The 14,172-nt window shown below is 41.8% G+C and overlaps 1 protein-coding gene across 1 annotated transcript; it reads right to left on the bottom strand.

The window, feature by feature from the left end:
• Window positions 1–559: 559 nt before the first annotated feature.
• Window positions 560–13,214, bottom strand: LOC138592474 (synaptotagmin-4). The gene is made up of 5 exons (XM_069663294.1): window positions 13,193–13,214; window positions 10,496–11,499; window positions 5,131–5,302; window positions 2,426–2,592; window positions 560–2,341 (listed from the first exon to the last, which is right to left on the bottom strand). Exons 1-5 carry the CDS (start codon window positions 13,212–13,214, stop codon window positions 2,192–2,194), a joined length of 1,515 nt encoding a protein of 504 aa, XP_069519395.1. The 3' UTR covers window positions 560–2,191.
• Between the last annotated feature and the right edge of the window lie 958 nt (window positions 13,215–14,172).

Below are 14,172 nucleotides of genomic sequence, written 5' to 3' on the forward strand. Positions count from 1 at the left end.
GTTTTATGACCAATTATATGCCAAACTTATTCCCATGTAATTCATGTTTGTGCAGCTTGTTTAGACTTAACATTATCCCTCTTATTCATGTCACAGTTTTATGGCTGTGATGTGGTATTTAAAGCTCCTGTGGGGACTTTTTCGCTGGTTATGAAACAGACTGAAATTAATTCTGATGACTCTATATGAGATACAAAAGCAAACCAGACCATCAGCAGCAAGATCGATTATTTCTATATAGTAATTTGTAATGCCTGAAACTGCTGGCGGGGGGGTAGGTGTAGACGAAGCGATTAACTGCACGCTGCCTTTGTTTACATTTTCCTGGGCAAAAATTTAAAGTGAGAGATACATATGACTGTTAAAGAAAGCAGAGTGAGATTTGTTGTTAAAAACCACCACTTAAGCATGTACAGGATAAAATCAGCAAAGTGATAAGAGGTACGGCTTTGTCCACAGGGGGGATAAAAACTCTGACCTTTGTAATGCATAAAATAGAGAATAATTACTGCTTCTTTTTTGCAAAATCACTTTATTTCATATATTTTAATTTCCCTTTTTAAAAGCAAAGACATTCATAAACATCAGAGACAATACGTGCCACCAGCAGCCATCAGCAGGATCAATATACAATAAATACAAACACAACACAAACATAAAAAGTTACATTACTGTCAAAAAACTCCTAATTTGAAATTTGAAAGCTGCCAAATAAATGTCATGAAATGTTATGTGTAGTACCCACTCTACTTATTTCGAGCAGGTGTCTCAATTTCCAGATATTTAAAGTCTGAGAATTAGATTTCCATCATCTTAAGTTTAAAGTTTAATGTTGACCATTGCAGCCACCTGTCAGCACACCGGTAATCCCTACAATAAAACTATAGTATTAACATGTGTCACATGTCTAAAAGAAAACAAAAAGCTGTTTTCCCACTGAATCATTTTTTTTCTAAATTGCTTGTTTAAATTAATTTCAACTTCAAACCAAGTTGAACTGTGTTGCAGCGGTTAGCGCTAGAAGGTTCCTGGTTCGAATCCCGGTTTGTGCGTAGTGGGCCTTTCTGTGTGGAGTTTGCATGTTCACCCCCGTGCGGGCGTGGGTTCCCTCCGGGTACTCCGGCTTACTCCCACAGTCCAAAAACAAGAGTGAAATAACATGATCTAAAATTGTCTGTGAATCAGTCCAGGGTGTGTCTCACCTCTCGCCCAATGACAGCTGGGATAGGCTCTAGTCTCCCGCGACCCTGAACAGGATAAGCAGTATAGATAATGGATGAATTTATATTAAGTGACTAAATGATGACGAGAAATGTCTAAAATCGACCACATCTATTTCAGTTCTTATCTATTTTATTTTATGAAGCTCCACAGACAGAGAAAACTGATCATCCCAGCTGAGACAGACTGGTTGTTTTCTGAGCAGTTAAGTTAAGTTAACTTCATTAAGCTAACAGAGACCTCATGTTGCACAGCAAAGCAACAGGCAAACATTAAGTGGTCCTTTGTTCTCGTAGTCATCTGTTTTCAATTTTTGTTGAAAAAAGTTGTTACTATTGTAGAAAACTTTAATTATCCATGTACTGCACACCAGCAGGCCAAAAGCAGAGCACTTAAACAGTACAAGCATATTTAAACTAAGCCCTCACATGTTTCTTATACTACCAGTTGGTGGAGAACAAACCTTCGAAACCCTCATGGGAGGACAAAGTGAGACCGCTGTAATGGCCTCGCTCATATTAGTCAGGAGAGGAGTTCACAGAATGTGGACAAACACTGGCACAGTAATTCACCACAGCAAACCACGAGCAGAGTGAAAACACAGAAATGCTCTGCAACTTCTGCAACATTTCTGACATCCATCAAGTAAACATGAACATCTGTAGCCTCTGGACACAAAACATACAACACCACAACATCAGCACAACCAGAAAGACAGTGATACAGTTTGAAGAAGTCACAGTGGAAATAATCACAAAGGCAGAATAATCGTTGTTTCTCCTTCTGAAGCTCTGCAGAACTCGTGGATGTCAGACCTATATTTGTCTCTCACTAAAACAGCAGTTACTTTAATCATCTGTCTCAACTATACAAGTTTCCATCGCTACAAATATCCCAAACAGACCTTAAAAATAAGAGACTAAAAATAACTACATGGGCAGTGGAGGGACAGCAGCACAGTCATTGAGTCCTACAGCCCATCTGATTGGATGTTGTGCCAGCGAGCCGTCTCTGTCTGACCCCGGCTGCACATTTCCTTCCAGTGTCCCTGCCCCGTCTCTGAAACATCTCCACCAATCAACACACGGCCCAGAATACTGCTCTTAGTGTAGAGACGGCCCTGTGGATGCACAGAGAAGAAGTATGAAGCAGTTGCCACAGATGTCTGTCACGCATGTCTTGTTTAATGAAGTATGCTCTCTACCTGCATGACGATAAACTCGAGGGTCAGTGGTAGCTGAGTGATGTCACCGGGGGGCAGGTCAAACAGGAAGGGAGCGTTCCACACCGGGTTTGGACCGCTGGCTCCTTTAGTCTCCTTGGTACCGATTACTTTCCCATCCTGACGCAGGTTTATGACGACGTAGTGGTCTGTTGGGAAAAAAGGAGTCCATGAATAAGAATGAAAAAAGAAGCAGAAAAGCATTTTAGTGATGCACTGCAGTGTTGTGTTTTGTTTTATAAGATGTCTACACATGTTGGTCTACATCTCCATAATCCTCTCTGAACACTGTCACTGCTCCAAATCTGCACCATCACTTGCAATTAGGATTCTCTTGTAAATCCATTCGAGCATGCTAATTGGATTTGCTAAAATTAAAACACAATGTGTCACTGTCAGACCAGAATCACGCATCTGCACAGAGCACTTATTCTGAGAGATTTCAGGAACTATTTAATCCTCAGAACACAAACTGACCATAAGGCTTAGGTGCAGGCAACAAAACCATCGAAGTGTTTCCTCCTCTCCTCAGCAGCATCAACACAGCAGGGCTTTAAAGAGATGCAGTGAGATATGATACAGACAGGAGGGGAAATGACAGCGTGCTGATCACTTCCTGATCTGATTACACAGTGAGCCAGTCAGGGGTCCAGTCTGTCTGACGGTGGTGGGGACAATAAAGGAGAATACAGAGAGAGGCTGTAAACCATGAGCACTTTACATGTCAGACAGTGTGCTCATGCTGTAGCTAACAGAGAGAGCATAACAACAATATTTGGGAATTTATTGAAGAATTGCAGGCAAATTTCATGTATGTGAAAACTGCATGTAACTGGCTGATTCTGATTCTCATGGCACGTTGGAAGATACTAGAAATGTGGCCCTCCTCCTGTAGCTACTGAGAGGATGAGGTGACGGTTAACCTCAAGCATTTTTTGATTGTTTTGTTTTTGTCATGGTCTACATACATTTATCGATGACACGGGATGTGGCAAGAGATACGTGAAAAGATAAAAAATCAAAACGGTAAATGTAATGATTAATGATACATTTAAATCTTTTGTCCCAAAAATGTGTCAGTTCTTACAGAGGCTATACTCAGTATTATATATCAATACTTGGGTCATATGTCGTCATATGACTCGGGTTGTCACGATACCAGAATTTCAAACTTCAATACTAGTAAAAAAAAACTATACTCGATACCTGTTTTGATACCCGGGCAACAAAAATAGAAATCGTAGGAACAAAAAAAAGAAGGTAATTTTCTTTTTTTTTGTTTCACACAGAAAAGTCACTGAACACGTACCGGCTCATTTGACATACTGTTAATAGTAATGAAAGGCTTAATGAGCAGGATTTTCCGTATCAAAATATTCCCTCTAAATCATCATAATCCAGTGGAAGTGTGAGCTGGTGACTGCAGCCAACAGTCAGCAGGTCGGGACTACATCAAAACGTAGAAACCAGGTGACAGCGCTGTCTCTCTGCTCTCTCTCTGTCTGTCTGCAACAGACACTACAGTAACTTGTAAGCATCTCTGTGAGACGTGAAAGGGACTTCAAAAAATGTCTTAATTAGTTGTTCTGTGAATGAGAACAGTCCGCTGTGTCGTTGCTGTAAAGAGCTCAAGGTGTGACTGAGGGCAGACAGATGCATACAGTCGACTTCGGCCTATAAAAACAAAATCCTACCTTCCTGCGGGGTTGTACGGAGGTGTAGTCGTGTCAGAAAATAATGTCTTATTTCTCTTTGTCACTGCATTATGTACATTAGTAGCGCTCACTCTGTTCACCTACTGTCTATGTCACTCAACCACAACTGCTCTCTCTCTTTTGTTCGCTGCAACTTTGGGTTGTAAAATCAGGCTGAAGATCTATTGCGTTCTTTTTAGGCATCGGTACCTTTCGGTACTATTGAACGTAAAAATAACTTAGTATCGTTTTAAAACACGTGGTATCGAAAAGTACCGAAAATGTTGATCATCCCAAGTGTCACACCCTCAACTCTGTAGTGTTTTAGCTTCTTAAAGACCATTGTTGTTAGTGTGCATCTTTCCAGTTTTGGCTCACTCTTCCGTGTCTCAAAACCTTGTTTTCAGCAGCAGATGTCTGTTCTAAATAAATTAATTGACGGTCCACTACCTGCTGAGCATGAACCAGCTGGCAGACAACATTAGGGAATAGCTGGTGAACACAGCAGAGCATTTAGCAGCTGAAGAGACAAATATTTCCTTAAGGAGTTGGTGATGAGCAAAGCAGAACTAAAAGCAGAGTGAATATTGGACTAACAATCATCAGAGGTCCAGAATATGACAGAATGAAGGATCCTGTTGCTTCATAACTAAGAAATGTGTACAAGCTAATCATTTAGCTTGTTTCCGTTAGTGCACCTGTCATTTTTTGTAATGCTTCAAAGAACCTGTTTTTTTCCAGACTAGAGTCATTTTGTGAAGCTAATTCAGAAGAAGAATCTTTCACTAACTTATTCATACAGATCGAGTTCCCAAAACATAACCACAGATGTGGCACATGGGTTGTTTTCAAAGGCAGCAACCTTTTCTGTCTTTTAACCTGAGGAGCTGATGGGTCTGTAATCCTGCTGTTACATGCACCTGATCAGAAAACCTTTACACAGGTCATTTCAGGCAATGACAAACAAGCCATTTTATCTATTTGGGTGTGTACCTGGAGCCCCTGGGATCCGTGTGAGCTTGGCCAGATTCTCAGCCTTTCTGATCATCACTTTGATGCGGTTGGCCAGCGACTGGTACTGCAGCAGGATGAAGAGCTGGCCCAGAGCCCTTGGCACACACACCGAGCTCTTCCTGTGACCCAATGCCTCCTGAGAGCTCGCACTCTGAGGGTGGGAAGAAAGGGGAAACGGAGAGATAAAGAAACAATGTGGGAGATACAGGAAGAAGAAAGGAAATGTCCTCTTTCCCTCTGCAGATGTTTCCTTCAGCTTTGGGGAGAGGAATGAAATTAAACCAAGGAAAGAAACCAAGAGAACGGAGCAGATTCAAGCTGTAAAGCACTGAAATGTATGCTTGCTTCTATAGTTCTTTCAGTGAATGGACCAAGGCATTAAAACTGCACTAATCAATGTTTCAGCTCCCCCTTGATTTGCCGTGAATGAATGCCTGTCAAAGTAAAGAAATAGAGTTTCAATCTGAAGCACTCCTCATTCATGAGGCATCTTGGAATGACCCGCTCGAGGTGCTCAGCTGTGCCGAAGCTCCATCACATTTTCCATCACTTAAAGCTAATTGGTAATACGGGGTAAAGTTATACGTAGCTGTGAGGGTTTAAATTGTTTTCACCAATTTGAACATCCAATATCCTGGAATACATTCATGCACTGCGGCTCTCTGCATAAATGTGATAGCCAGTGTGTAAGCATGATGGTAATTTCCATCTGATTTCATGTCAGATCTCATTTGCTCGTATTGTTTGGGGTTCGGTGAATCATAGTCTGCTGTCATCTGTTTGCCCGCCAGCGCCTTGCTGAGGCTGAGCAGCAGAGTGTGAAGCCGATTTCATCCAACAAGTGGGTTTCGCTTCACTGCCTCTGTCTGTCACCTCAGAGAGCGTCACTCACACCGCCTTTTAGAGGGGGACGTTATCCTGCAAACACAAACCTTAGAGCTATAGCGAGAGATCTGTTTTAAACCTTTTATTCAACCTGAGTTTCTAGCTGCTACTGGTCACTTCTTAGGCCGTTTAAAAGGGGCGTCCTAATGGATACACTTTGTAATGCTCACCATTAGTTTTGGTCTTGTTTGGGTATGTGCAAATTCATCTCTTAAGGCTATTCCTTCATACACTGTGTACCAGGATTGTGATGCAGTGCTGGAGGTATTACAACTCAGAATGGAGATATTTTATTTTTTATACAACACAAAACTCCAGCCTTTATTGAGCTGTAAAGTGAAGGATGGAGGTGTTGCATTCTTCTCCAACTGTGTCTCTTCCCTGTTTCTTAAAACTGCAGAGGTAAAGCTGGTTGTGAAAAAGCTGGCTCCATCGCCGTATCTCAACCCTAAAAAAAGTTTGTTTCTTTAAATACATTCACTGATTAGTTTTATGTTAAAACAAATTAAATTCTTATCCTACTCAAAAATACATAAAAACATTGTTTAATATAGTTTTCTCACTCACTTTGCATAGACACCGCAGAGGTCTGTTTCGTGTTCCCTCCAGATATCTCGAGTTACATAAGAGACCCTCACTGACTGATTTTACAGTATGAGTCATCAGTGATCCCCAAAGCATGGAAGCCTGAGACGAGAGGAGTCATTTAAGGCTGACATTTCCCCTCGTGGTCTGACATTATCTGCACAGGAATACCTGACTGAACATCCACAGTCCATCAGCAACAACTTCCCATCAACACTAGCTGCTTAGCTCACCTGGATGTAAGAGTATCTGGCCATCAGCCACTTCAGCATAGTAAACTATATTTCCTTTAATCCTGCCTGATATATTCATTAACACGTGACTTCCTAATTTTTAAAGAGAAGATAGAATTGAGCTTGCCATTTTGTTTCATTCAAAACTTGAAAAAGATTGTTTACGTAAGAGATAATGCCCGACGATGTGTCCATTATCAGTTTTTAATGGACGACCTGAAGAGCAGAACTATTATAAAAACCTGATTATGGACACTTGAAGGGCATTATCCAATATACTTATACCACGGTCACTTGCTAAGGAAAAAAAACACAATTACATTATGTTTTTATGCAGCTTGCTATCAATATATCAAGTTTTAACCAGCCGTACATTCATTTTCCTGCTAACGCATGATGGTCTGACTAATACCTGAATAAGTCATTCCTATCCCATAGGGTTCCCATGCAATGGAAAGGTTGACCACTACTCCAGGAAATAGAACGGGTCTTAGCTACGAGGTAGCAACGGCGCAGCTCGTGGAAACGTTTGGTTCTGCTATTAGGCAGGATGCTAACGGTATGCTAAGATTCAGAGTCATTAACATTGCGAACGGTAGGCATTAAGTAAATATATTTTTACAGTATGTTACATAACAAGCATAGCTAGCTAGCTAGTCACATCATTGTACCCAAATCCAGATTAATATGTTATACAGGCGCCATCTTGTGGTGTACAGAGGATAGGGCACATAATGACTACACTCAGTGCTGTAAGTAAACGTTTTGTCTTTTTTCACCTATTAGTTTCTCCTTCTTCACCTGAGTCACAGTTGTCATAGGCTAACTTTTATGTCTACTTTTAGCTCTAGCCAGTCTTTCAGTCCACTGAAGCTGAAATAAGCTTTTTTGAGGATAAAGAAAATGAGCAATCTAAGGATAAAAGGTGAACATCTGGCAGGTCAAAGTGATCCAGAACATTATCTTAATCATAACAGTTAAAGCTCATAAAAATGTTCAGGTTTATTGCAAGTTGTGTCATCAGTTTAAATGGATTAAAGCTCTGTCATTACTGTGGGCTGTTTTCCTGCGGTTATTCTTATTTCTATAGGCCTACTCATTGGCTTTCAATAGAAAGAGTTGGCCACTAGCCGGGGATGATGTATCACTGTGACAAACAACTTAAAGCTGAAAATCAATAGCAGCGAGTCATGACCAAGCTACTTTTTCACTGTCCTTAAATTGCTGCCACGTCATGACCCTACTCCGTTAAAATGTCAAAATAAGTCATGCACTGCAGATGAAGAATCATCAATTCTCCGACTGGTTCCATTACATTGATTACAAATCCTTTTTATTTTTATTTTTTTTTACAATAAATCCATTAACTTCCTACATAAATAGATGAAGTCACTGCAGCACATCCTCCGTATCTGCACCCACTCTTTAAAGAATTATCCGGATAGCTGAGCAGCTCGCCCTGTCACAGCAAGAGCCTGCTCCACAACACAGTGACACCCGGAGGCTGAGTAAGAGGAGGGTGATAGATAGGGGAGGATGCACCATATATGGGCATTACAGGAAGGAGGTAAAAAAATAAACCTGCCTCTGAGTAAATAAAGAGAAGTTAAGCATGCAGCACGTGTCTTTGGCAAAAACTGTCTGTGTAATGTCCAGTGAAACATCAGGACCCCTCTTTTCAAAGCCTGTTATTAAAGCCCTCGGGCAGCGTTTCAGAGGGCACAGCGTGGGCGCGCTGCCAATTTGCTGCACTGTGCTTGTTTGCTCTGCAGTCACTAACAACAATGTCACCATGACTAACAACAGTGGAAAACTGGCTAATGAAAGGACTGATTAGAGGCTACATTCCTTCATGGATAAAACATGATATGTGCTATTTATACTTTAGGCCTCTGTGCAGACTCCTACTTATTTAAATCAACCGACAATGAAGACACGTGCACACACAGACATACACAATGCAGAGTCTACCTTGGTTTAATCTGCACTAAAGATCACAACAAGACCGCCCGAGAAAACTTAAAGGCCTGACCCACCATGTACCAGGTCTTTGGTTCAGACGTTTTAGTGCACTTTGTCTCTGTCTGAGGTTAAAGGTCTCTGCAATGCAATTGACTTGATCTCACAGGACCCAAAAAGACCGGAGAAAGAGCCTCATTAACAACAAGCTGCATCTAGCCAGCCAATCAAAATGCTCCCTTGACTTAGATATCTGATCTTGTTATCGATAGCTTCTTGTCATTGAAAATCAGACATTTGAGAGATTAAGTTTTTTATTTTAATGTTGAGAGTTAGCTAAGAAGATCCTTAGCACTCTTGTTTGTGTCTGTTCAATATGCAGTCAACAGCAAGTTAGCTTAGTATAAAGACTAGAAACAGCTGTCTTAGCTATTGTCTGTTTCAGAAAGTTATAGTGCACATTCAAGAAATAGTTCCAGCATGTAACACCCCAAAACCTCAAATTGGCAGGTTTACACTTAAAACATTCAAGTTATAATCTCGAAGCTCTCAGTTTCGTTTTATTTGGCGGCACCTTGTGGTGATAAACAGCAATTGCGGGTGCATACGTCCCAGATAACCAGACGCCCAAGGTTGGCTCCGGTTGTAACTCTTGATTTTCCTCGCTGACGGTCGCTTTCCTTTTTAGACTGTTTGCCTTCATCTGAGCGTCAAATTTGTTTCTTTTTCTTTGGATTTTCACTTATTCTTGAAGTTGTATCTGTAGTCATCCATCTTTTCTTTGTTTGCACAGCCATAGTAGATTACTGTTTACTCACAACATCACTGCTGGGTGATGTAAAACATGTCACTAACTGGGCGCTGCTTGTGATTTTTTCCGCGAAAGTCGCCACAGACACCCAGTCCATAATAATACCATATACTGCAAATGCAAAGGCTTTCATCAGTGGGCTCAATCACCATTGTTTTACCTCATTGTATCTGTAGTCATCCATCTTTTCTTTGTTTGTTCAGCCATAGTAGATTAGTGTTTACCCACAACACTTGCAGAGAGCGGAAAAGCAGCCGCTTAGCTCTGCCTACCCTCTCTGGCAGACCAACCACTGCTGGCTGATGGAAAACGCGTCACTGGCTTGTGATTTTTTCCGCTAAAGTTGCACCAGACGCCCAGTCCATAATACTGCAAATGCAAAGGCTTTCATCATTGTGTTTCCTCATTCGGCCTCATTCATAGATAGTGACTTAACAGACATTTTTTTAGATGGCAATGTTTTTACATTAAGGAACATATTGTGGACAGAGAAAGCCTGGCAGTTTCCAGTGTCTTGGTGCTAAGCTAAGCTAGCCGGCTGCTGGTAATAGTTTTGTATTTACTTTACTTTATTTGTTGATCATATTATCAAACTCTAAGAAAGAAGGCAAATTATAGTATTTCCCGAAATGTGGAACTATTTTTTAAACGTTTTTTTGGAAGTAGCTCATCACCAATGCTCGTCATCACTTTTTTCAGACACTTTTTCAGGGTTCTCTTGTCTTATTTTTAGCTAAGTCAGGTATGACCAGGTTCTACTTTGGTTTGTGACCTCCAATCTGAACTTTGGTTTGTTTTTAAAACAGTAAACTCTTGGCTCTTTGAAGCATAGTTGTAATGTATACATCAAATAAATGATATGACCATGTACCTTTTTCAGCTTGCTCTTTGTTGGGATGAGCTGCCTGGTGTAGGTGGTGGTGGTGTCCGGCTCCCATTCCATGTGCTCACAGGGCAGCTCCACCACACCCAGCGCAGCCTCCCTCAGGCCTGAGAAGTCTCTGCTGTAAACAGCCAGTCTCAGGGTGCAGGTGCGAAGCTCCTCCTCAGAGCCCACCTGCAGCACAAAGCTCTGGCTGTGGAGGTCTGGGCTGAGGCTGCGGCGCCGAGAGGCCACCTGCTGAGGGGAGGGGCAGAGGGGGGGAAGGCTGGCCCGCACAAACACCCCACTGCGTCTCCGACTGGCCCCCGAGAGCCCCAGGATGTTGATCGACAGGGTGCCGCAGGTGGAGGAGAAGAGCAGGGAGAAGTGCAGGAGAGGAGCCGGCTTCGAGGGGACGCAGAGAGTGTTAGAGCCGTACTGTGACTGACCCGGCTCCCCCTGCTGGGTGGAGGCTCTAGCAGCTCCGGCAGTTAGCTGGCTGCTCTCGCTGTAAAGAAAACTTTCCCCGCTCACGGTGCTGCGTCGACCCACCGCCCGACGGGACTTTGACACCAGGCTCAACTTAGTGAGGGAGGGCAGGGAGGCTCTGCCGTGAGTTGGACGCTTACTGGGTGAACAGGGAACAACAGGGGTGCTGAGGCGCCGCAAAGGAAAAGAAGAGCCAGGAGACTGCACCAGCTCAGCTGACCTGTTGGGGCTCGGGTCAAAGGGCAGAGCGGGGAGGTCGTCCTCAGAGGGAGAGGAGCTGCTTTTAGAGGAAGGGAACTCCAACACGTCTCCATCCAGCTCCTCATACTGCTGCTTAACAGGTTGCGTGCACGGAGACGGAGTCAGTGTCACAGTCACCCTCTCAGCACGGTGAGGGGACAAGTAGACTGCCTCCTTATCCTCCGAGGAAACGCTCTTCTTTCTGCGACAGCAAAGGATGCAGCCGAGGACCAGGCAGTAGCAGAACACGGCCAGACCCACAGCCAGCAGGATCTGCAGGTGAACTACACACGGAAAACAAAGAGGTCGGATTAAGGAGGAGCATGAGAAAGGGATGGAGTGAATCTGTGATAATCAGGAAACAAGCTGGAGAATAAATAGAATACAGAGAGGAAAAGAAGACAGAGAAATATGTCACACTAACAAATTAAATCAGTTTTTGCTGTGAGTGAGTGACCTGTCAAAAGAAAAAACAAATCAATTACATGAAACCAAATTCATTACATTAGATATCAGGACATCTTAGCCTGAGCATTATCTTGTTGTGTCTGCACTCTGGCCCTTGATCGGATTAAAGAGGAAATGTCTCAGGCGTATAATCATAATGCTATAAATGGTATAGTCGCAGTTGAACACATTCAATGCGTTGGTGTCAATTTTGTTGGCAATAATGAGCATTGCTCCTTTTTTATGCATGGACACATTTTTCCTAATTAAGTTTAGCACACTGATTTAAACACACACAAACAAAAACATGAAATATTGATGAGATTTTCAAAATAAAGTTCTATATGTTTTGAATACGACTGTGCTGCCGCAGTTCCTGAGACTGAATCCGTTAAAGCTGAACCCTGGTGTCCATTTAACGTCACATAATGAGGCTGTACTGGGATGAGTCATGCATCAGACACACTGCTGGATGGGGGTGAAAACAAGGCTGCAAAGCTGTGAGCTTCATCCAGTGACCATCGCAACCAGCAACAAGGCAGAGAAAGGCTTTTGTTATTATAGAAGACCATATAGCCTACTATATATTAACCCATTGTTTGTTAGGGAGGAAGCTTTGGTATTTTGTTTTGTAACTTCAGACAGGTTGTAGATTTATATGAAGGACACCTCTTGTTTGATTTGTTTAATCAGAAGCCAAACCTTTAAAAACACAAATCTCATCATGGCTGAAGGAGGGGTCAATAAGTCTAATTTCTCTCATCACAATTGACTTAAAATAAAAGCCCCCTGCATGAGGTGTATACTCAGAAAGATGCAATCACTATCAAAAACAAGTGATGAGAAGCATGTCAGCTCTGTCAGAGAGTCTGTGCAGGAGCAGCAGCTCCTTAGTCAGCCTCCATTAAGAGATTAAAGCAGCGCAGTGGTGATGTTAGCAAATAAAGGCTGGTGGAATCTCTCTGAAACATGACTCAGACTGGACGTGATCACAGACCAAATTGGGTTTTTTGAAACCTGAGCTGTGCTGAGTCAGCGTTTACTGCAGAGATCTTAAACTCCTGAAGGATGTTTCAGCCTTTATTTTGCTACTGTGGTGTGCACATCTGCTGGTGGAAACCACTTAATCATGCATCTGTGATAACAACATGGAGAATGTGGGCATGCATTTACTTTACATCGACAATCGTGACTAGGCTACAACACTGTAGTTTAACTATCTGTAAACACCGAATGGAAAAAGTTATCTTAAACAAACAGCATTGGGGACTCCTTCCAAATGAGCTGCAGCATCTCTGTCTAATTGCATTGCAAACCTCTACTCCAGCTTCCTTAAGCCTTCAACTCCAGCTCTCCCTAATGTTTAATGTCAGTTTAATTAGAGTTTAAATTAGAAATTAGCAGCATAATGATCTTTTAAAAAATCTGTTCTAAATCTTTTTTTCACCAGTTAGCTTAAACAAACCCGCCATACAGATATCATTTATTAAACAGAATTAGGAAACAAACAAGCTCAATAAGGTTTCCTACCTGGCAGAGTGTACTGCGACATGATCCCACAGTTAGATGTGTGTTTGTCAGTGTGAGCGCTGTTTATGAGCGCGCTGCTCCATCGTCAGTGCGCTGCGTCCTGAAGCCCTCAGCCAATAGCTGCATCTGGTGACTGAGCTTTTATTTTACGCACTGATTGTGCGTTAGAGGCAGAGAGGGTCCGCTGCCAACCAGAGCTGCCACTCAGTGTTTTTATATCACAATCATTACAGCACTAAAGGTCCAGCTGTAGGCTATATCTGAGGGAGAGCAAATACTACAAGAAGACACAGCGATATAGCGATAAACAGCCGTCACAAGCTAATTTTGTCAAACTTCCGCATATGTGCAACTTTCAAAATAAAATAAATTTGATACGTCTCGTGGCTTTCATCCAAAGACTGTATATGCTTTCATCGCATCAGTTATGTCAGAGACCTGTGCCAGGCCTGTCTATGAAGTCAATACATGTCATTTAATGTACCTCCAGTATCATTTCTCATGTTACAGGCCTTATTACATTCAGGTAAGACAAAAATAAGAGACTATATGCACATTATTAGGAGTTGTGCTGTGGTCAGAAAATGGGAAAGATAATGCGCTTCTTAATATTAAAAAGTAAACATTTCATCTGTTAGGCGCTTTATAGGATTCTTTAAAGATACTTTTCGAGGTTAAAATTGTTATTCTTCTTTTTGCTGAAAGAAAAGTCAGGTTGTTTGGCAAAGCTATGCTATTTTTATTTTTCTTGCTCAAGGTTTTTCTTTCTCTTGTGGAATACACTAAAAAAACGATATTTTAAAGATATGTCAAAATAATTCTGTTAAAACGATCTTTTTATGTGCTTTTATGCACATAAAAAGATCTCTTTTTAATGAACTGATTAATAAAATCTGTTGAATATCAGAAAGTAGTCAGTCCAAAAAGATCACAGGTATTCAATTTATAATGATATTACTGTAAATGTTAGAAATTAAGAA

The sequence above is a fragment of the Semicossyphus pulcher genome, unplaced genomic scaffold, assembly GCF_022749685.1.
Source record: "Semicossyphus pulcher isolate SPU_LCO1_2020_fin unplaced genomic scaffold, fSemPul1.0.p SCAF_1, whole genome shotgun sequence".
NCBI lineage: Eukaryota > Metazoa > Chordata > Actinopteri > Labriformes > Labridae > Semicossyphus > Semicossyphus pulcher.